Source organism: Carcharhinus amblyrhynchos, chromosome 18 (assembly GCF_965287045.1).
Source record: "Carcharhinus amblyrhynchos chromosome 18, sCarAmb.v2.hapA, whole genome shotgun sequence".
NCBI classification, from domain to species: domain Eukaryota; kingdom Metazoa; phylum Chordata; class Chondrichthyes; order Carcharhiniformes; family Carcharhinidae; genus Carcharhinus; species Carcharhinus amblyrhynchos.
The window spans coordinates 50,248,670-50,273,137 of record NC_137341.1 but is presented as its reverse complement, the minus strand read 5'-3'; the positions used below and the strand labels follow the sequence as shown (position 1 = coordinate 50,273,137).

General features: G+C 44.4%; 1 protein-coding gene across 5 annotated transcripts in view; it reads left to right on the top strand.

Moving 5' to 3' along the window:
- Positions 1 to 24,468, top strand: part of mrtfba (myocardin related transcription factor Ba) — a 290,456-nt gene that overhangs the window by 254,223 nt on the left and 11,765 nt on the right. For 4 of the 5 annotated variants that reach the window (XM_080207002.1, XM_080206999.1, XM_080207001.1 and 1 more), the window contains 5 exons: positions 7,328 to 7,459; positions 10,885 to 11,150; positions 12,621 to 12,774; positions 20,332 to 21,348; positions 23,539 to 23,670. In XM_080207002.1, coding sequence (XP_080063128.1) covers positions 7,328 to 7,459; positions 10,885 to 11,150; positions 12,621 to 12,774; positions 20,332 to 21,348; positions 23,539 to 23,670 — 1,701 coding nt within the window. The remainder of the gene's footprint in view (positions 1 to 7,327; positions 7,460 to 10,884; positions 11,151 to 12,620; positions 12,775 to 20,331; positions 21,349 to 23,538; positions 23,671 to 24,468) is intronic. The other variant, XM_080207003.1, reaches the window with a different exon arrangement.

Here is a 24,468-nt window from a genome sequence, read left to right as displayed (position 1 = left end):
GATTCCCTTATTAATTAAGAACCTATCTATCTCTGTCTTAAAGACACTCAGTTATCAGGCCTCCACAGCCTTCTGAGGCAAAGAGTTCCACAGATTCACCACTCTCTGGCTGAAGAAATTCCTCCTTATCTCTGTTCTAAAGGATCATCCTTTAGCCTGAGGCTGTGCCCTCTCTCCCTCTATAGCAAAGACATTCTTCCTCAGATAAAGACACCAATACTGCAAGCAGTACTCCAGGTGTGGCCTCACCAGTGCCCTATACAATTGCAGGTTCTGTTTTTGTCTTTCCTGGCATGTATTACCTTAGCTGCACAAGACCTGCTTGTTGGTGGGTGTCACCATTACCAATATGATTAATACTTCACAATGTTCAGTTTCTTCACTCCCTGGGTACACAGCAGGATTAAGAACAGTTTGCCCATCATCAAACCTAAACGGCTATGGCTTCCTTCCTTACATAATTCACATTATTCTCATTCTTGAAGGCAGCTGGCTATCATTAACTTTCAGAACATTCCTAAAATTAATCTAATCATTCTTTTACCAGTTCAAATTTTTTTTTTCAAGTGGTTTTAGTTTTTTTTCTCTGCAGCATCCTTTTAAACAGCTTTCCCCTACCCCGCCTGCCGTCCTGCATGGTTCCATTTCAACCATTTCTAAAGAGACTTATTGTGTAATGTTCTGTCACATAACATTTAGTGTGTCAACTGCAAGTGCTAGACCTTGGGAATGCTGCCACCGTACAAATTTTTAAAATACAACCTTTACCACTTGAAACTTCGAGCCTTTAGAAAGGGCAGTTGCTTGCCTCAGCCAAAAAGCAATAACCACTATTCACTAACTCTAATGTCAGTTTATGAGATGTCTCTAAAATGTCTGAAGTGCTCTGTTTATCTCGGGCCCAAACAGCTGTGGTTACTTGCTAGTGCGCATCTTGTTAATCAATTATTCTAATCCCCTAAATTTGATCTTTATATTAAAATTGGTCAGCGCTTTCTAACTGTTCTGAAACCTCTGCTGATCCAAACTTTCATCAGCAGCAAAGTGGAGGGGGAGGTATGATTGAAGTCAATCCCGATAGTCAGAGGTTCACGGCACAGATAAAGGCCCTTCAGCCCATCGCGTTGGTGCCGGTCAAAGACAAACCACCCAACATTCCAATCCCATTTTCCAGCATTTGGTCCATAGCCTTGTATGCCTTGGCACTGCCAAAGCACATCTAAATCCTAAATATTATGAGCGTCTCTGCTTCCAGCACCTTTCAGGTCAGTGAGTTCCAGACTCTCTCCCACATGTCCTGCAAACCTCCTGCTCATCTTAAATCTCTGGATCCTGGTCATTGATTCCTCCACCAAGGGGAAAGGTTTCTACCTGTCTATCTGTGCCCCTCATAATCTTATACATCTCATTCATGTCCCTCCTCTGTCTCCTCTGCTCCAAGGAAAACAACCCCAGTCTATCCAACCTCTCTTCATAACTAAAATTCTCCAGCCCAGGCAACATCTCGGTAAATCTCCTCTACCCCCTTTCCAACCTAGCACATCCCTCTTATAATGTGAATTCCAGAACTGCACATAATACTCTGGCAGTGGCCTAATCAATGTTTTAGATAGTTCCAACATAACCTCCCTGCTTTTAAACTTTACTCCTTGGCTAATAAAGGCAAGTATACCATCTGCCTTCTTAACCACCTTATCCAACTGTCTTGCTGCCTTAAGGCAGTGGTTTACAAACTTCTTTTCCGGCTATCCAGTTTTACAAAATGGCCACCCCTCGCGACACTGGCCAGGCAAGCTTCAGTATTGCTGTTACAGTCACAATCTAAACAGGATTTACTGTATATTTTAAAAATGCACTTTCTTTTTCCTGTCATAAAGTGAACATAACTTTAATTCTATCAGGCAATACCAAACTTTTCCTCTTAATGCTGGCTATGTCGAGATTTGTTACTCGGATAGATTTTTGTTTGCACAAGAAGTTCTCCTGGGATTTTTGATTGATTAAAGTGGATTGACAGGGTCATGTGATAAACTGGATCTGTAGCAGAGTATAAAAGGCGTCTGCAGTTTGAGTTGCTGTTCTAGCTCGGAGTCTACTGAAGATGGAGGGAAATGGGAGGTGTGGCCTAGGGTGAGATGGGGATGGACTAATGGGCAGTTGGTGATCAATGGACTATTAATCTAAAAACTCAGCTAATGTTTTGGTGACCCGGGTTCGAATCCTGCCATGGCAGATGGTGGGATTTGAATTAAATAAAAAAAAAATCTGGAATTAAGAATTTACTGATGACTATGAAACCATTGTCGATTGTCGAAAAAACTCTTCTAGATCACTAATGCCCTTTAGGAAAGAAAATCTGCCATCCTAACTAGTCTAGCCTACATGTGACGCCAGAGCCACAGCAATGTGGTTGACTCTCAATTGCCCTTCAAGGGCAACTAGGGGTGGGCAATAATGGGCAATGATGCACGTGTCCCATGAATCAGTTTTTTAAAGGAGGTCTGCAAACTGCTCAAACTCATTTTCTCCCTGAAGGTTTCAAGATTGTTAACACAATTTATAGCAAGTATATTTGTGGTTGCTAATTGTATTTAAAGTAGCATTTACTTCTCTAAGAGGAATGTTGTTTATTTGAAACCGAAACCGTGATAAATTGCTTTCTTACAATTTTAAATGTTCAACTATTAACAGTTAAGCTGCTTCATATTTACATTATAAACGTATAAATAGTTACACTTAAATATAGCGTGTTATATTTAATGGTACAGGGGTTGGCACTGCTACCTCACAGCACCAGGGATTGATTCCTGACTTGGGTCACTGATTGTGTGGAGCTTGCACATTCTCCCAGTATCTGCATGGGTTTCCTCTGGGTGCTCCAGTTTCCTCCCACAGTTGGTGGATTGGCCATGCTAAATTGTCTCTTAGTGTCGGGGGCCTAGCTAGGGTAGATGCATGGGGTTATGGGATAGGGCCTGGGTAGGATGGTGGTCGATGCAGACTCAATGGGCCAAATGGCTCCTTCTGCACTATAGGAGTCTATGATTCTATATTTAAATTTCATGTGTTATTAAATATAGTTTGTTTTTCTATAAAAGATCCCTAATTTGTCAGTGGAATCATTCATGGATTCCCTAGTGTAGAAAGAGGCCATTCAGCCCATAAAGTCTACACTGACTCAGCATCGAACCATCGTCCGCCCAATCCCCATAGCCCCTAATCTAAAAGAATTTGGGACACTAAGGGCGACTTAGCAAGGCAAAGCACTTAACGGCACATCTTTTGAGTGGAAGGATCCTTTCCTCACACTTATGCCAAAATAGAAAAATAGTTGGGGTCTGGTCTGGCTTCATAATATACTCGGGGTTCTGGTGCAGGGCCCTAACAAATCCTTATAATGACCATCATGAATAGCAGTCGGATTATATTTGTTCACATGGATTCGCCCGCTCTCATCGGTATGAAATCTATATAATAGACGAGCGTTTTGTGTAACTATTCTTTTTGCTTCCAAGTGATTGCCAGCATTGGCCTGGATTTTGCAGCCAGCAGAGAAGGAACTGTGCTCACCACTCACCTGAACGAGAGCTTTCCATAGAGGTCTGGTGAGCTCTATTATTTATTTCTCCTCTGATGGCATCACTTTCAAAATGATGCCAGCTGAATGAGATTGGCAGCACAGTGGCGCAGTGGTTAGCACTGCTGCCTCACAGCGCAGGGACCCGGGTTCAATTCCATTCTTGGGTCACTGTCTGTGTGGAGTTTGCACTTCCTCCCCGTATCTGCATGGGTTTCATCCGGGTGCTCCGGTTTCCTCCCACACTCCAAAGATGTATTGATTAGATGGATTGGCCGTGCTAAATTGCCTCTTGGTATCTAGAGAATTAGCACAGTAAATATGTGGTGGGGCTGTAGGGATAGGGCCTGGGTGGGATTGTTGTTGGTACAGACTCGATGGGCCAAGTGGCCGCCTCCTGCACGGCAGGAATTCTAGGATTCTATAATATCCGGCATCCTGGAAAATGAAGTCATCAGGCAGCCTGAGCAATCAGATTGAGAGTTCACACAGTCAGCAAATTGGGAAGTAAAAAGCACTGAACTCCTTTGTCTTTTTAATCATTTTACAGAGATTGAAATGAAGATTGGGACATGCACATAATATTAATGTAAAAGCTCAACTATAGTTAACAGAGTAATTTTCATTAATTTGTAAGTCACGAAGTTTGAATAGAAGACAATAATGCTCCAGACTGCTAAAATTAAACTTTCAGGGTCAGAGAGGTCACTCGTGAGGAATTATCACCAAGTACGCTGTTTAAAAACTCAGTTACACATATTCAGCAAGGCATTTTCAGTACCTTTTATATTGAAAACAGTGTGCAAAAAGTTGAAGCCTACATGGGGTGGTTATTGATAAAATCCAAGTCATTGTCCACAAAGGCTCATAAACGAAAGAAGGCATAGAAGTCTCCCATAGCTTTCATTTCTAGTGCAAGACCAGTGTTTTCCTTGGGCTTCTGAAGCTCACGCCCTATCCAGGCTACCGCTCTTTCAGCAGGATTACAAAGAAGAAATGTGAATCTCGCTTTTACTTCATTCCAATTTTTGAGCAAGTGTGCCTGTAAGCTCGTGTTCATCCACTTGTTATTTCCAGCCAGGGGCTGAGTAATGAGCAGCATGACTTCTAGCCGGTGACCCCTATCAAACATAGTGCCCCCAATGAAGGAAACCGTAATATGGACTAGCTGCATACAGCTGCTGGATCACTTTGTTTTATTGTGATATGGTTTACTTGATTATTAATGCAGTGTCTGGGCATCCTATGGCTTCTGTACTTGATGTGTTTTATTATATGTTTGCGCTTTAATGGATTGTGGGTGATTGTACAAAAGTGCAGAGAGACTCCTGACTTTGTGGTAAGCACGGGCCGAAAATCCTTAATCTGGTTCTCCTTCCAGCGCACTGAAATCGGTCCTATATTGTGGACAAGACAAACTCAGAGCATCAGCATTTATTAATGTAGTGCAGAGTTGTTAACAGTGGAAGATGTTTTGCAACTTATGAAAAGTTTTCCATCGCAGAATACATTTTGTTTAAAATTGTCTGATTAATGCAATAAAATGCATTGAAAACTGAATTTCTACCGAGCTTCTGCTTTGAACGATGGAGAATTGCCAAATCTGCTGGGAAATAAAAAACACATTGTAATCTGCATGTAATTAAGACCTGTTCAGAAATTTAGTGACCAGTAATGTAAAACCATAGGTTTCTGAATTGTAGCCATGATTAAAGGAGTGCTTCAAATCTCAGAAGTGTTTTTTTTGCCTGACGTCCTATCATCTGTTTTGTATTAGTTCAGTCTTTCCAGTTGCCAGATCTAAGGTAGTGCGGGCATCTGATTCCATAATGATTTTAAGTCTTTTTGTTTAAGGAGTAGTAGGTGCAATTGGCAGCTGCAGCACCGGAGATCTACACTTTTTGTCCTTTTTATATGAGCTGGTTTTATTCCCTCACAATAAATCTGCTACTTCCAAAGTAATAGACACTCAGCTGGAGGGCTAATATACCCCCAGTGCCAAAATATAAAGTTCCACCTGAGGTTTAAGAGCGTCTTGATAAATTGCATAGATCTGCACAATTACATGTTTTCCACCCTTGTTAACATGTTCCTGGTGTCATTAAACACCGTGGGGAAGTATAACCTGTGACCGGGCATAAGTTAAATTGCAGGTCCCATGATGGGCAGTAATTGTAAGTACTCAGGAATACCAGCATGCTGTGTCATAAATTGGTGGGATGCAGGTTTAATCCAGTGTTCCTGATCTTGGATAATCCCAGTAAAGGGGAGTCGGACGCTGGAATTTCCGGGGGCAACTTTCATGCAGCTCCTGATGATTCACTCGGAGCTGCCACCAGCTACGCTGCTTGCAGACTTGTCGTTTCCTGTCAGGGTGTAGCCCTGGAGAGGCCAGGACACACTGGGAGAGGGAGGAGGCTTCCAAAGAAGTTAAAAATGCCAATATTAGTAATTGTTGCTCACAAAACATCACTTTGTGGCTTGATATAAATGAGGAAGTTGGGTGCTGTTAGATTGGTTACTCATCGATTCTGAGATTTCCATTACTTGGTTCAGGAATACTGACTAATTTGCTGGACTGAATTGGATTTAGTTGATTGATTAAATTTACAAACTTAAGAGGCAAAGGATTGTTACCTGGGGAGGAGGAATTTTCCCATCCCGCCCACTACAGGAATCGTAGCGAGTGGGGAGCGAACCATGCAACGATCTGTTGACCTCGGGCGGGATTTTCTGGTTTTGGGGCGAGCGGGGCTGGAAAGACCCACCCCTGTTGTCTCCCGAAACCGAACTGTTGGTCTTCAGTCTGGGAGGGCACTGATCCTGGGTTGTTACGGAGGAATATTTAGAATTGTTTTTAATTGAAAGCAAAATGTAACGTAGTACACGTGTTCTGTTTTTAGAACACTTTCATCCGGGTGAAAAGTTAATTTAAAATTTAACAAAAAGGCTGCAGAAATTAGAATTATTTTGAAATGTACTGTCTGAAAGTTTTAATCAAAGCTCAAAATTGTCTCTTGTCAATCTCTTTTGAAATGTAAGTCCTTGGAAGATGGGACAGAATGTGAAAAAAAATGTTCGTTTTGAACAACAGAAGAATGAGAAAACAAGGGATGATGTGGGTGGCATGGTGGCACAGTGGTTAGCACTGCTGCCACACAGCGCCAGGGTCCCAGGTTCAATTCCCAGCTTGGGTCACTGTCTGTGTGGAGTCTGCACATTCTTCCTGTGTCTGCATGGATTTCCTCAGGATGCTCCAGTTTCCTCCCACAGTCCAAAGATGTGTGGGTTAGGTGGATTGGCCACGCTAAATTGCTCCTTAGTGTCAGTGGGTCTAGCTATGATAAATGCATGGGGTTATGGGGATAGGGCCTGGGCGGGATTGTGGTTGGTGCAGACGTGCTGGGCTGAATGGCCTCCTTCTGCATTGTAGGATGCTATGTGGAGCTTTGTACTGGTGTCAAATCACAAAATGCATTTTAAAGATGCAAATCTACATAAGAATTTTCATGGGACAAGCTGCTGAATTTTGAGGGTGATTTTATTTTACTGTCATTTAAAAGAAGGCTCCTTTTCCAAAATGACTTGTAAACCATAAAGTTAAAATGAAAAGTTATTCTAACTTGCTGTTTCTTTATTACTACCTGGAGTAATTTTTAATTGGCTCACAGTTGCTCTTGGTTCATACAAATTTCTTTCTTTCTCTCTCAAATTGGTGAATTTGACTTCTGGTCTTCCCTTTTGTTCTAGTACCACCCACAGCCAATGCCTGACTTCCTGAAACCTGCCCCTTTACCAGACCAGCAAGGTATACGTTCAGTAAGCAGTACGCTGTCTACAAATACAACCGTCTCAGCAAAACCTGGTCCAACCCTAATTAAAGTAAGTTCCTTTGGTACATGCGAACACGTGTATTTTCTCTATTAAATAGTACCTGCGTCATTTGTGTATTTTCTCTACTAACCAGTACCTGCTTCATTTGCGTTTGGATTTCTAAGGTATGCTGACTGGTTGCTCTGCTACGCAGAGCTTACAGAGCTCCCACTTGCCTCAGGCACACCTGTACATCATCCCCTTCCTGGCTCATCTCTGTGATGCTCTTTAAGGTGATTTACTGCAGCAAAGATGCTATGTGAATGCACGTTGCTGTAGGGAGTGTGACACTTGCCTTTAATGTTCTGGAGTTGCGTTTTTTTTTCCCCTTTCTGTCCAGTGAATTATTTCGATCACAAGAAAAGGAAGCAGTGGTACAGTAGATAGTGTAACAAAAGCAGTTTATAAGTGCCAGCTGCAGTTAGACTGACACACAATAATAGATATAATACCATTTCTTGGAAGCAGTCTCTCTCCAGTTGGAGGACTGACATATTAGTAATCTGCTGCACTTTGAAGATTTCAGAGAAGTATCATACAAGCCTTACAGCGCAGAAGCCATTTGGTCCATGGAATTTTCAATGACTCACTGACAGAGTATCTTACCCAGGCCCCCTCCCTGTAACCCCATGCATTTACCATAGCTAATTCCCCCATTTTGAGACACTAAGGGGCAATTTGGCATGGCCAATCCACTTAAGCTGCACACCTTTAGGCTGCGGGAGGAAACCCGAGCTCCCGGAGGAAACCCACGCGATCACGGGGAGAATGTGCAAACTCCACACTGGCATCCACCGAAGGTGGAATTGAATCCAGATCCCTGGAGCTGTGAGGCAGCAGTACTAGCCACCGTGCCACCCATCAAAATTTGTTCCACAATTTCCCACTGACTATCTTGGGATCTGTAATAAACCCCTAACAATGTGGCCACCCCTTTTTTATTCCTAAGCTCTACCCACAAGGCTTCTCTCGATGCCCCCTCCAAGATATCACCTCTCCTTACTGCTGTAATAGACTCCTTAACTAATAATGTAACGCCTCCTCCTCTTTTACCCCCTCCCCTGTCTTTCCGAAAGATTCTATATCCTGGAATGTTGAGCCGACAATCCTGTCCCTCCCTCAACCACGTATCTGTAATAGCTACCACATGGGTATGACAGCACATCCTTAAACACCAATAGATGGGAAAACTAGCACAACCAGTGACCTCATTTCTATAGCATGATTTTAGGGACAGCATACTTGAAAAAACATGACACACTTCATTTCCTGCTCAATTATGTACAGTTCTGGTACGTGTTTTCAAATATTCACAGCTAGCAGGAGTGCCTGTATATATCTCAAAATATCAACCTTTGATCATTTTCAGTTATCCAATTATATAATTAAAATAATAATTGGTGAGCTAAAAAAAAAACACTGCATTTTTCTAAACATAGGAATCCTGCTTTTGAGTGTGTATCTTGTACATGAATGCTCAGCTTGAAAAGGTTGAAAGTGAGAGAGGAAAAGTTTAAAAGAGATGCAAGGGGCAAGATTTTCACACAGAGGATGGTGAATGCCTAGACCGCGCTGCCGGAGGAGGTGTGGAAACAGATTTTATAACAACGTTCAAGAGCTATCCGGATAGACACATGAATAGGCAGCGAATAGAGGGATATGGACCACCTAGAGGCAAGAAAATATTAGATTAGAGAGACATCTGTGTCAGCACAGAATTTGTTGGATCGAAAGGCCTATTCCTGTGCTGAACTGTTCTTTGAGGCCAGCATTTTTAATGAATGGCATTCCTACTGTCACACAATGGGAGTGAAATTGTGTTATTGATAATTTTCATGAAAAAGATAGTAATAGTCCTGTAAATGTGTTGGGTTCCTGAATCACAAGCAAGAAGGACTTGTAGCAGAGTTATAAGTAGCTTAACAGCTATTTCATACTTCTACTCTGCCTGCGCTCATGTGCTCCTGACACACCACCTCTTATGTAGCCTTGTCGTCACGTGGTCATTTAGTCTGTATCCTCCCTGTTTAGTTGGAACTTCCAGTGGCATGAGATGTAACAGCGTGCGCAATAGGAAGTTATGTACAGACCATTGCATAACATACAAGTTAAACAGGCTAACAATACATAACTATTTACATAGATCAAGGAGAGCCAGTAGATGTGATGTATTTAGATTTTCAGAAAGCTTCTGACAAGGTCCAGCTCAAGGTTAGTTAGAGGACGTGGAGGACATGGGACTGGAACTGATGTATTGGCTTGGATTGAGAATAGAAAACAGAGAGTAGGAATAAATAGATCATTTTCAGGTTGGTAGGCTGTGACTGGGTGGAGGACCATAAGGATTGGTGCTTTAGCCCCAGCTATTCACAAACTGTATCAGTGATTTGGATGTGGGGATTAAATGTAATACTTTCAAGTTTGCAAATGAGCCGAAACTAGGTGAAAGTGTGAGTTGTGAGGAGGAAGTAAAGATGCCTCAGGGGATTTGGGGAGGTTGAGTGAATAGGCAAAACTCTGACAGATGTAACACAATATAGAGAAATGTGAGGTTATCCTCTTTGGTAGGAGGAACAAAAATGCACAGAATCACTTAAACGGTGAGAGGTTGGGAAGTGCTGAACTTCAAAAGGACCCGAATGTCCTTGTTCATGAATCACTGAAAGCGAACGTGCAGACACAAGCAAGCATTAAGGAAGCAAATGGCATTGTTGGCCTTTATTACAAGAGAGTTTGAGTTGTCTTACCTAAGGAAAAATGTACTTCCCACAGATGGAATGCAGTGAAGGTTCATAAATTAATTCCTGGGACGGAGAGATTGTCCTCTGGGGAAAGATTAAATAGACTGGACCTCATTCAAACAAACAAAATTCTTACAGGGCTCAACAGGGTCGATGCAGGAAGGATGTTTCCCCTGGCTGTTGATTCTAGAACCCGGGGCACAGCCTCAGAATAAGGGGCAGGCCATTTTTGACTGAGATGAGGAGAAATTTCCTCACTCAAAGGATGGTGGAATTCTCTGCCTCAGAGGGCTGTGGAGACTCAGTGTGTTCACTCCAACACCATTCTGATCAATATAGATTTCTACATATTATAAACATTCAAGTGCAGGAGAATGATGTTGGAAGTATGGTGGAGTGAGCTCAAAGGGCTGAATAGCCTACTCCTGCTCCTATTTCTTATGTCCTTAAGGTTTAGAATGCAGTGCCTGAGTGTGTGGTGGAGCCAGGTTCAATCGAGGCATTCAAACAAGAATTAGACTGTTAACTGAAATGGAAGAATGTGCAGAGTCCAATGTCCAGACACACTGTGTCCTGCGCTGTAACAATTCTGTGATTCTCAGGAGCTGTTATTGTGATAAGTATATATGAGAGTTAAGATCAAGATTTGTTTGTGAATGCTTATGCACTAATTTGGAATCATTTTCACACCAGCAAAGCCAACCCAAAAGTGCAAATGATAAGAATCGGAGCAAGAAAAGCAAGGATCTGAAACCCAGAGTCAAGCAGCTGAAGTACCACCAGTACGTTCCGCCAGACAAAAAGCATGAGAAAATCGAACTTCCCATGGACACAAACTATTCCCGCCTCCTACAGCAACAGCAGCTTTTCCTGCAGCTGCAGATTCTGAGTCAGCAACAGCAACACTACAACTATCCGGCCATTCTCCCAGCACCACCAAAGTACGTAGCACCACCCAGGTGATTCCCTTTCAAATCTCTGTACAGTTTTGGCCTTGCCTTGTTCCTGCAGCATCTAACCCCTGCATGTTTTTCCTGTTCACTTTGGAGTTTATACTTGGCTCCCAATGTTTTTGCTCCCATTGAGCCAAGATAAACAAGAACCCTGCTTTGCATCCTGAAGTTGAATCTGCAGAAATCAGGTTTTGTTTCCAGAAGAAAGCAATTGCATGTTTCTTTTTGATTGCCGCTGAACATTGTTATAATATACTTTAGCACATGACTGCCCTCAGCTCCCAAGAAGATGTGTCGGTCTGACGAGCACTTCTTGACACCTTGCGGCCCAAAGTTCTTTTTTCCACTTTCACCTTTTGTCTAACGACAGTGCTGATTTTTACTGGGCTGTAGTTATATTGACTGGACAGACAGTTGTTAGATTATAGTTGCGCAGACTGCAACAGATTCTCTGCTACGTTGCCCGAGTGACTACTTTTTATATATGTGTAAGTTTAGAGAGCTGCAGTTGTGAAAGGTGTAACAGCCAGACCCCAATCCCAGTTCTTGCTCATTTTCCACATGTGAACTCCAGCAACAGGAATCATAGAATCCCGAATGTGCAGAACAAGGCCATTCAGCCCATTGAGTCTGCATCAAATCTCCAAAGAGTGTCTTAACCAGGCTTGCCCCACCCCCACTATCCCCATATATTTAAAGTTTACTTATTAGTGTCACAAGTAGGTTTACATTAACGCTGCAATGAAGTTAGTGTGAAAACCTCCTCGTCACCACACTCCAGCACCCGTTCAGGTTCACTGAGGGAGAATTTAGCATGGCCAGTGCACCTAACCAGCACAACTTTCGGACTGTGGGAGGAAACTGGAGCACCCAGGGGAAACCCACACAGACACAGGGAGAATGTGCAGTCTCCACGTAATTTACCCCACTAAGCCCCGTAACCTATAGATCTTCGGTCACTTGAGGGGCAATTTAGCATGGCCAATGCACCTAACCAGCATATCTTTGGATTGTGAGAGGAAATTGGAGCACCTGGAGGAAACACATGCAGACGTGGAGAATAACGTGCAGACTCCACACAGACAGTGGCCCAAGCCGGGAATTGAACCCAGATCCCTGGCGTGTGAAGCAGCAGTGCTAACCACTGGGCCACCCTGTGCTACTTGCTCTGCAGATGACATTGAGGTGGGATTCCTAGCCGACACCTCCCCCAGCCCAGGGTCACTAAGGCCAAATGAAGATGCATGCTTTTTATCTTCTACAATAAAAACATCAAAATAAATGTACACTCATCTTCTCTAAAGAAAACTTGTATTTAATTGACAAGTGTATTTTTTATAGTGCCAAAGGTACAGCAAGACAAAGAAACAGCTTCAGGATGATTGCATGATAAATGTTGGTTATGTGATGCAGAAGTAAACTTCTGAGTTAACAGGAGAATTACTTAACATCAGTTGTTGTGCCTTTTATTTCTAGGTCATCTGATGATAACCAAACCACTAGCAGCATAACCACATCCACTACTCTGGCTAACTGCACACCAACACTATCATCATCATCTTTTGCCACACGGCACAATACATCCAGCAGGAAGCTGGGAACCCTCCCCTCTAACCTGGATGATATGAAGGTAGATGTATGTTTTATTTAAAAATGCAATGGATATGTTTCTCTCTCTGTAAAACATTCTAGTGAGAAATACAATTGTGTATTTTGTTTTTGCCAGTGTCTATCTACAGAGCGAGCATCTAATTATTTTGATCTGATTTATTATTGTCTCCTATATTGGGATACAGTGAAAAAAGTATTGTTTCTTGCACACTATACAGACAAAACAGTTTTAAAGTTTTAACTTTATTTATTCTTGTCATAAGTCGGCTTACATTAACACTGCAATGAAGTTACTGTGAAAATCTCCTAGTCGCCACATTCAGGCTCCTGTTCAGGTATACTGAGGGAGAATTTAGCATGGCCAATCCATTTAACCAGCACGTCTTTTGAACTATGGGAGGAAACCGGAGCAACTGGAGGAAACCCATGCAGACATGGGGAAAATGTGCAGACTCCATACAGACAGTGACCCAAGCTGGGAATCGAACCTGGGTCCCTGGCACTGTGAGACAGCAATGCTAACCACTGTGCCACCTTGCTGCCCTACATAGCATTCATAGAGTACAAAGCGGCGACGGAAAGGAGAGAGTGCAGTGTATAATGTTATAGTCACAGTTAGGATGTAAGGAAAGATCAACTTAATATATGGTAGGTCCATTTAAAAAGTCTGATGGCAGCAGGGAAGGAATAGGTTGGTACGTTACCTCAGACTTTTGTACCTTTTTCCTGTGGTGTTAGGGACCACAGTTCACTTCATAAAGAAGCATTTGGATTTCTTCCATACTAGTGGCTTATTCCGATCCCAAGATCACCTCAAGAACTGATTTGGTTTAGTACAACGCCATCAGTTCTCCATCAAACCGTTGGAGAAAGCACTGCACAGACAGAAGAGGGTGGGAGGTGTTAGCAATAAATGGTGGAGGCCTGTGTCCATTTATGGCAGCAACCCTCAGGTAATGAGTCAGCTGATCACTGCACATTCAGAGTGCAGTAGACGTCACGTGACATTGATTTGCTGATCAGAAAGGACCAGAATCATTCACATGCTTTTAGGACCCAGGCAGGCCTGTAGGGAGCAGCACAGTGAGAGCAGCACGGTGGCACAGTGGTTAGCACTGCTGTCTCTCAGCACCAGGAACCCAGTTTCAATTCCCAGCTTGGGTGACTGTGTGGAGTTTGCACATTCTCCCCGTGTCTGCGTGGGTTTCCTCCAGGTGCTCCAGTTTCCTCCCACAGTCCAAAACACATGCTAGTTAGGTGCATTGGCCGTGCTAAATTCACCCTCAGTGTACCCGAACAGGCGCCAGAGCGTGGCGACTAGGGGATTTTCACAGTAACTTCATTGCAGTGTTAACGTAAGCCCACTTGTGACACTAATAAATAAACTTTAAAACTTAACTTCAAATTGCTACCATCTACATCTTCAGGGTAAATGGCCTAACAGCTTGTCGAATTTAAACATTGACATCTGAAATGAAGAAACCAGTGGTCTGCCATGAGAGATGAAAATTCTCCGATGTCATCGACTCAGATAATTGCCATTTTCTCATGATAGTTAACTTGCACTGTTTTGATGGAGGACCACACTTAGACAAAGATTAACCGCTGCAATGTAAATGAAGCTACATAAAATCTGCCTCCGAGTAGTCTTGTCAGCTGCGCTCTTAACTTTGACATCTGTTTCCCGTTGCATGCATGTTTGATTAACAACTGTTGCTTTTGTTGCTGCATGTTTATGACTTTGGGGAAGCAGATTACTGAACTGCAATGGCACATGTACAACGGTGCAGTACTGCCACCTCCTGTATGCTTTTAGTCAATAGGTTTCTGTTTAATTTACTTGCTTTAGTTTTCTTTTTTCAAATGCTAATGTTTTCACTGTGTGTCTTTGAGATTTATTACAGATTTTATAGGTAAACCCCAATGAAGTTGTGCATTTAAGATATATGTTGGGACGAATACTCAAACTTAATGTAAATAGGTATGATTTTGGTAATATTGTAGTGATACTGAAGTGGGAGGTCACTTGGCCATACAGATCACCAATTGCTGTGTTTGACTTTTCCATGGTCTGTGCCACTTGTACTACCAGCCAGCAAACTCTTAAGGTACCTCCTCTGACACTGGGCACTTGGCAAATGGAACAAAGGTTCCTCATAGATTCCCTATAGTGCAGAAGGCATATCAAAACGCTACTACTGTGACCAGTAATATTTTGGGGCCTGATGGTTTTAAATTTGATTTGCACAAATTGTATTTATTGTTATGTATTTATTTCAGGAATGTCTGTGTGGAGTGTGCACGTTCTCCCCGTGTCTGCGTGGGTTTCCTCTGAGTACTCCCACAGCCCGAAGATATGCGATGGGCCAAATGGCCTCCTTCTGCACTGTAGTGATTCTACAATTCTAGTCCCAACAAAATGGTGCCTTCACTTAAATGCAGCCTGTTGCTTAATCTGTTCAAATTTAAAGCATTTTATTTCAATAATTTACTTATTTGCAGAGTCTGTTTACTCTACCTACCCACCATTTTCAAAACCCTAAGCATTAACGAATGTGTGTCTAAAACTGGAGCAATATACTACCTATACACACCTCTGGATGTTTCACTATCTTCTCACAGAAATGGGGTATCTTTTAACTCAGATGTGTGATCACCAGTTTAGAAAAGGGCAGCTAGACAAAAACTGATGTTAGATGCTAAACACGTGGTCATTGAGAAATGCATCTCACGTTTTTAAATTTATTCTTTTCACGGGATATAGGTATTGGCTCGCTTGGCTATTCCAAAAGATAGTTAAAAGTCAACCGCATTGCTGTTGGCCTGGAGTCGCATCTAGGCCGGTCTTGGTAAGACAGCGTAATTAGGGCATTGGTGAATCAGTTGAGTTTCTACGACAATCTATGATCATTGTCATGGTCACCGTTACAGAAAATGACTTTATACTACAGATTTTATTAATTGAATTTTAAACTCCACCAGCTGCCGTGGTGGGATTTGAACCTGTGTCCCCAGAGCATTAGCCCGGGCCTCTTGATTACTAATCCAGTGAAATATCACCACACCAGACTTGTGTAGTGTCTGTGAAGAGAGAAGTGTAACATTGAAAGAAATGTTTTTAGGGTAACAGGACATCATACAAGCAGGAGAATCTAGGGAGTGGAGGTTCTGCCCTGGGCTGTAAGTTTTATAGCAGAGTTATTCTCCTGAACTAAAATGATCCACTAAAGTGAAGCTGCACAGTGGATCATTAATTTTATGTTTGTGAAGTGTTGCCAATTGAACAAGGTAAATCAGATTATAACTGTTGCTCTATATGTTCACCTAATTGTGTATTAAAGCAGAATAACAATTCATACAAACCCATGCTGGACCTGGCAATAGCTCAGTTCACTAGCTGAGAAATTGAAAAAATATATTTGTGATAGATGAAACAGTGGCCTTCCTATAAGGAGGAAATGATTCAAGTGCACAGAAACCATAGAATCCCTCCAGTGCAGACGGAGGCCATTCAGGCCGTCGAGTCTGCACTGTTCCTCCGAAAGAGCACTTTACCCAGGCCCACATCCCCACAGCCTATCCCTGTAACCTCACACATTTACCATGACCAATCCATCTAACCTGCACATCTTTGAATTATGGGAGGAAACCGGAGCACCTGGAGGAAACCCATGCAGACACGGGGAGAATGTATAAACTCCACACACAGTCACACAAGGCTGGAGTCGAACCCGGGTCCCTGGCACTGTGAGGCAGCAGTGCTAACCACTGTGCTGCCCAGTTAAGGGACATTGAGGTACATTCCCACAAAGGGGAAAGGTAGAGCTCCCTGGATGGTGAAAGACAGAATAAGATGAAGCAAACTAAAAGATGTATATGACAGATACTTGATTGATAAAACAAGCGAGATCCAGGCTTATTCTGAAAAGATCAGAGACGAGGTGGAAAATAAATAAAAGAAGCAAAGAAAGAAGCTAACATAACCAGAAATCCAGAAGAGGAAGGATATTAATAAGGTTGAAAGAGTACAGAGAAGGTTTACAAGGATGTTGCCGGGACTTGAGAAACTGAGTTACAGAGAAAGGTTGAATAGGTTAGGACTTTATTCACTGGAGCGTAGAAGAATGAGGAGAAATTTGATAGAAGTGGATAAAATTATGAAGGGTATAGATAGAGTGAATGCAAGTAGGCTTTTTCCACTGAGGCTAGGGGAGAAAAAAAACTAGAGGACATGGGTTAAGAGTGAAGGGGGAAAAGATTAAAAGGAATATTGGGGGGGCTTCTTCACACCGACAGTGGTGGGAGTGTGGAATGAGCTGCCAGATGAAGTGGTAAATGCGGGGTCACTTTTAACATTTAAGAAAAACTTGGACAGATACATGGATGAGAGGGATGTGGAGGGATATGGTCCAGATGTAGGTCAGTGGGACTAGACAGAAAAATGGTTCAGCACAGCCAAGAAGGGGCAAAGGGCCTGTTTCTGTGCTGTGTGGTTCTATGGTTCTAAGTCTTCTCAAGGTACATAAATATTAAAAGGATGATAACTGGAGGAGTGTAGGTGATTAGGGAAGGGACCAAAAATAGGATATACGTAGAGAGAGAAGACATGCCTGAGGCACTGGATGAATACTTCGTATTTCGATAGTGACATTTAAGGGGCGTCTTGACAAATACATGAATAGGATGGGAATAGAGGCTTATGGTCCCCTGAGGATAGGGGGTTTTAATTCAGATGGGCAGTGGTCGCTGGAGGCTTGGAGGGCCAAAGGGCCTGTTCTGTGCTATAATTTTCTTTGTTCATGCTTTTCATATTGTGTGTGCAGTATGTACATGAGCAGTTATTTTCTAGATGTGTCCTCTAGGTTTCACTTAATTTGTTTATTACAGAAACATGTAGCACAGAAGAGGACTTTCTGTCCATCGAGTCCTCATCGACACATTAGAAACACCAGAACCCCCACCCAGCCCCTTCTCATGGGCACTTGGCCCATAGCCCTGAATGTTATGATGTGCTAAGTGCTCATCCAGGTACTATTTAAAGGATGTGAGGCAACCTGCCTCCAGCACCCTCCCAGATAGCCATTCCTGACTGTCACCACCCTCTGAGTAAAAAAGTTTTCCCTCACACCCCCCTGAACCTCCTGCCCCTCACCATGAACCTATTTGTGAGGGAAAAAAGATAGAATCCTCTGGACAAGCTGGAAAAGTATTCCTGCAGCACTGAAGGATCATTTGGCAAAATTTGTTTCTTCAGAAGGAACTCTTCAAAATGCTGCTTATGAAAATACTACAAAATTTACTCCAACTTAAAAGTCAAAGAAAGGATTTAATAAAGAAACATCATTACTCCAAACTTGGGGCCTAGCCGTAGGCCACTCCAAACTCCCCACATAAGAACATAAGAACTAGGAGCAGGAGTAGGCCATCTAGCCCTTCGAGCCTGCCCCGCTATTCAGTAAGATCATGGCTGATCTGAAGTGGCTCAGTTCCACTTTCCCGCTTTCTCCCCCTGCCTACCAAAAACCTATCCACCCGCATCTTAAATATATTTAACGAGGTCGCCTCCACCACTTCAACAGCCAGAGAATTCCAGAGATTCACCACCCTTTGAGTGAAGAAGTTCCTCCTCAACGCCGTTCTAAACTGCACCCCCCCTTATCTTGAGGCTGTGCCCTCTAGTCCTGCTGTCCTTTGAGTGGGAAGAACCTCTCCACCTCCACCCTATCCATCCCATTCATCATCTTATACGTCTCAATAAGACCCCCCCTCATCCTTCTAAACTCTAACGAGTACAAGACCAGTCTATTCAGCCTCTCCTCATAGCTCAACCCCCTCAACTCCGGTATCAGCCTAGTAAACCTCCTCTGCACTCCCTCCAAGGCCAAAATATCCTTGCGCAAGTGCGGCGACCAAAACTGCACACAGTACTCCAGCTGCGGCCTCACCAGTGCCCTGTACAGTTGCAGCAAGACCTCCCTACTTTTATATTCAATCCCCCTCGCTATGAAGGCCAGCATCCCATTTGCCTTCCTCACCACCTGCTGCACCTGTAGGCTGGGTTTTTGCGACTCATGCACAAGGACCCCCAGGTCCCTCTGCACCGTAGCATGCTGCAGCTTTTCGCCCTGTAAGTAGTAGTCCTTCCTACTATTATTCCTGCCAAAGTGGATAACCTCACACTTGCCAACATTGTATTCCATCTGCCAGGTCGTCTCCCACTCACTCAGCCTATCTAGATCCCACTGCAGACTTTCTACACCCTCCACACAATTTGCTGTTCCACTTACCTTTGCGTCATCAACAAATTTCGACACCATACACTCGGTTCCCTCCTCCAGATCATCTATATAAATGGTAAATAGCTGAGGCCCCAGCACTGACCCCTGGGGCACTCCACTAGTCACCAACTGCCAATCCGAATAGCACCCATTGACACCCACTCTCTGCCTCCTACTTGACAGCCAATCCCCTATCCATGCTAACACCCTACCCCCAACTCCATGCCCCCTAACCCTCTGTAACAACCTTCTGTGCGGCACCTTATCAAACACCTTCTGAAAATCGAGAAACACCACATCCACCGGTTCCTCTCCATCCACCGCACTAGACACATCCTCATAGAATTCCAATAAATTTGTCAGACACGACTTCCCCTCAACGAATCCGTGCTGCGTCTGCTCTATCAAACAATTCTTCTCAAGATGCCTCGTTATTTCCTCTTTGATGACGGATTCAAGCATTTTTCCTACAACAGACGTTAAACTAACCAGCCTATAATTCCCTGCCTTTTGCCTGCTACCCTTTTTAAACAGCGGCGTAACATTAGCCGTTTTCCAATCTTCCGGCACTTCCCCGGAATCCAGCGAGGTTTGGAATTCTATGTAGTTCCTTATTCTACATAAGTTCCTTATTCTACATAGTTCCTTATTTATAGTGAATCACCTGGTCAGCTGACATGGTTTACTGGTTCAGTGACCCTTACATCTTGTTCTCATTGGTCACATTACATCATTACATCCTTACATCCAATATAAAGTTGTCACCAGTTACTTTCTTACATTCCCACTGAAGCTAGCCAGGTAGACAGCAAAACTCTCTAGGTATTGCACGCTCATTCATGGGCGGCACAGTGGTTAGCACTGCTACCTCACAGTGCCAGCGTCCCAGGTTCAATTCTGGCCATGGGTCACTCTCTGTGTGGAGTCGGCACATTCTCCCCGTGTCTGTGTGGGTTTCCTCCAGGTGCTGTGATTTTGTCCCACAGCCCAAAGATGTGCGGGCTAGGTGGATTGGCCATGCTAAATTGTCCATTAGCGTCAGGGGGATTAGCAGGGTAAAATGTGTGGGGTTGTGGGCGTAGGACCTGGGTGGAATTGTGGTCAGTGCAGACTTGATGGGCCGAATGGCCCACAGTACTGTAGGGATTCTATGATTTTATGATGTATTTATGAATGTATCTGGCTGGCTGAGGATTCTGCTAAACAGGGTTAAACTCCCCTGAAAACTGGTGCTGTCCTGTTTTTAACTTGAAAATGTTTATTTGTCCAATCTGATTGTCCTCTTTTATATTGCATAGGTGGCAGAACTGAAGATGGAACTGAAGTTGCGAGGACTCCCCGTGTCTGGTACTAAAATGGACCTGATAGAGAGGTTGAAATCATACCAGGACCTGAGCAGCACTGCTGTTGGTGCAGCTGTGGTGACAGCCTCCAATCCTGCGATTGCAAGGAGTCAGACCACGGCAACCTTCCCCATTGCTGCTGTCAGTGGTGCTGCTAACGCCACAGAGGCAGTCATTACGACAGCGTCAAGTAATCTGCAATTCAACGAAACCACAGCCTCACCCTCCCCTACCTCTCCAGCTCCCTCAGAACAGTCTAACGTGAGCACCGATGACAGCAACCTGACAGACATGTTTACCGAACTGGTGACGATGGTGTCTCCATCTCAGCTGGCGATCCATGCTTCACCCGTGAGTGAAGACAGCGCAGCGGCAGGCAGGGCAACAAATAGTGCCACTCCTCAGGGCACCAGTCTGCCCAGCGTGGACGTAGATACGGCCGAGAAGGACCGTAAGCTGCAGGAAAAGGAGCGGCAAATTGTCGACCTCAAGAGAAAACTGGAGCAAGAGCAGAAGTTGGTGGAAGAGCTGAAGATCCAGTTGGAGATCGAAAAGCGATGCCAGCACCAACAGTCTGTGAATCAGAAGCACTTGAACGCCCCTGTCAAAGAGGAAAACACTCTCCACAACTGTCCTAATTCGAGACAGCCCACCACCGCTCCCAACCAGCCCTTGGGTCCCCCGACCATCACTGACATTGGCACGTGCAGCCAGAATGCGGTGCAGCGAAACGCTTTGCTTGTGAAACAGGAAAGCCCATTGGCAACAGCCAAGCAACAGAACGCAGTCTCTCAGTTTTATGTGAGCGCACCAAGGCACACGGCGACCACAGCTATTGCTCAGGCTCAGCCTCACGCTTTACTGACCACTCAGACAGGAACCCAGCTGCTGCTGCCGTTGGCCATCCAAGCGCAGAATACAAACCTCTGCAGCGACCCAAAGAACTTGCATGCAGCAAATGTTAAATTACAGGTATAGTGCTACTGGGTTTGGGTTTATTGTATGGGGGTGTGTGTGTGTGAGAGAGGGCAGCTGGGGGAGTTGTGTGTGTGTGTGTGGGGGGGGGAGGTGGGAGTGGTGTGTGTGTGTGAGGCGTGTGCTTATGGGAGATGGGTGTGTGGGGAGGGGTGTATGTGTGGGCAGTTGTGTGTATATTTGTGTGTGTGTGGGAGGGGTGCGTCTCTGGAGGAGAGTTGTGTGTGTGTGTGTGTGTGTGTGTATGGGGGGGTGTTGAGTATGTTGTTTGAGTGTGGGGGGTGGTGGGGTTGGGGGGTGTGTGTGGGGGGGTTGTGTGTGTTGGGGGTGAGGTTGGGGGTGTGTGGGGGGGGTTGGGTGTGTGTGTGTCTGTCTGTGTGTGTGTGTGTGTGGGGGGGGGGGGGTTGGGGGTGTGTGTGTGGGGGGAGGGGTGTGTGTGTGTGTGGGAATAGGGTGGGGGGGGTGTGGGAATGGGGTGGGGGTGGGGGGGTTGTGTGTGTTGGGGGTGAGGTTGGGTGTGTGTGTGTCTGTCTGTGGGGGTGGGGGGGGTTGGGGCTGTGTGTGTGTGTGGGGGGAGGGGTGGGGTTGGGGGGTGTGTGTGTGGGAATAGGGTGGGGGGGTGTGTGGGGGGGTGTTGGGTGTGTTGTGTGTGTGTGTGCGTGTGGGAATGGGGTGGGGGTGGGGGGTGTTGCGTGTTGTGTGTGGGGATGGGGTGTGTGTGGGGATGGGGTGGGGTGTGAGTGCGTGCGTGCGTTGCTGCTTCATGGCCAACTTGTGGGACAATGAAGGGTGAACGATTGGCTCTAAAACTGTGCCAAATGATTTGGAGTCAATAGTTATATATTTGATTAAATTCCACCCCCCCCCCCACCCCTTTAATATCGGAAAAGTATAATTCCAGACACACTGGTACTGAAATAAAGACAAAATACTGTGGATGAAATTAAAACAGAAAATGCTGGAAAAGCTGTGCAGATAGGCCAGCTCTCCATACCTGTGGAGAGGGAAGCAGAGTTAAAGTGTTGAGTTCATGTCTGTCTTCAGAGCACTAGAACTCAGCCTGTTCCCAAAGGTCAAATTTCCAATGTATATGGAAGTGTTTTGCCAGGACTTCTGTAAAACACACACAATGCCTGTATAATCTCAGATACACCTCTTCATTAATGTAGGAATGTACCTATTCTAAAACCTACTGACATTTCAGTCACAATGTTCCATTTTCTACAGTGGTAGTTCAGAGACCACAGGTTGGATGTAACGCTCCCCTGCTGGTGGGATTGAAGGCATGTGGCAGAGTGGTGGGAGCAAATGGGGTGATGCTTATTATGTCCAGCATCCTGCACCCCCTTCCCCTCCATCCCACTCCCACCCCACCCTCACCTCAATTATTCCTCTTTCCCCAAAGGAAGCGGGTCTAAAACTAGAGGGTCTAGGCTTAAAGTGAGAGGGGAGAGATGCAAAAGGGTCCAGAGGGGCAGTTTTTTCACAGAGGGTGGTGAGTGTCTGGAACAAGCAGCCAGAGGTAGTAGTAGAGGAATATGGGCCAAACGGGCAGGCAATTGGGACTAGCTTAGTGGTAAAAACTGGGCGGCATGGACAAGTTGGGCCGAAGGGCCTGTCTCTCTGCTGTAAATCTCTTGTGATTCTGTAACTCTATAGCAGCAGCAAATGCTGTCACCAGTGGGCAGCCAGAGAGACCCCAAACATGAATAATCCCAGGCCACACCCCTGGTGCTGGAGAGCTCAGTAAGTAGTCTCACAGCACCAGGTTAAAGTTGTGAGACTTCTTAACTGCGTTTACCCCAGTCCAACACCGGCACCTCCACAACATGGCTGGAAAGCTGCCAGCCTCTGTCCCTCCCCTCCAGTCTGTTAGCGCCCAGTTGGCTGTTGAGTGATTTAGGGCAGTTGGTGTTTGCTTTGGCAGGCTCACCCAGCCTCTGTGCCCCCTCTGCTCTCCTCCCTCCTCCCTCTCCCCCTGACATTTTAGCCCCAGTGGGCAGCAGGAAATTTAGCAACTCTCATCATTCAGCCCCATGAGTTGAACATAACCAACTGGGACAAGCGCATTGCTCCTGTCGCAGCTCTATCAAGTTGTGGGGGCGGTGGGGGGTGGGTGAAAACACAATTCTACTATACGTGGTGTGCTTTGCACTGATCTGCTATTTTCTAAAATTTATTTTGCAGTCTCATTCGCAAGCTCAGGTGCAGAAACCAATAGCTGTCCCGACCTCTACTGCAGTGCAACCTTCAGTCTCTCAGAAACCACAAGATCCTGTGCCACAACATAGTTTGACCCAGAACCCACAGATTATAGAGGTTTGTAATGAAAACGAAACTGCAGTTACAAGGTTCTGTGTATTAAAGTCGAGCCAGCCTCTGATTTTAGGCTGCACTGGCTTGTAATGAACATGATGGCCATGGATGGAGGAGACAAGCTTAGTTTGAATTTTCTGTTGTAAATCTTTGATTTGATTTATTGTTGTCACATGTATTAATATACAGAGAGAAGTGTTGTTTCTTGCACACTATACAGATAAAGCATACTGTTCATAGAGAAGGGAAGAAGAGGGTGCAGAATGTAGTGTACAGACATAGCTAGGGTGTTGAGAAAGATCAACTTAATATGAGGTAGATCCTCTTAAAAGTCTGATGACAGCAGGGAAGAAGCTGTTTTTGAGTCGATTGGTACATGACCTCAGACCTTTGTATTTTTTTCTTGATGAAAAACTCTAATTTCTATCTTATCACTATTTTAGTTCCAAATAAGCAACATTCTTACTATAGATGCAAACCCACTTTAAATATTGTTAGCAAACCTGAGCATACTTACTATAACTTTGACCTTGAAGCTTTCAGAGAGGTTTGATTTTTACAGCAACTTGCAGACTTCTGTCTTTAAACCATCCCAGCCAGAAACTGAACACTAAACTGTTCCTCTGTCCACTACACACCTAGTTCCTGCCATTAACCATATCATCACCTGTATACCTAAACAAAAACCGTAACTTTCATTCCTTTAATTAAAAAACCCACGGGAAGCCTCTATTTACAAACAAGAGTGCTTTAGCTCTCTCCTGACTAAACACCATATGGCTAAAATGAGTCATTATCCTC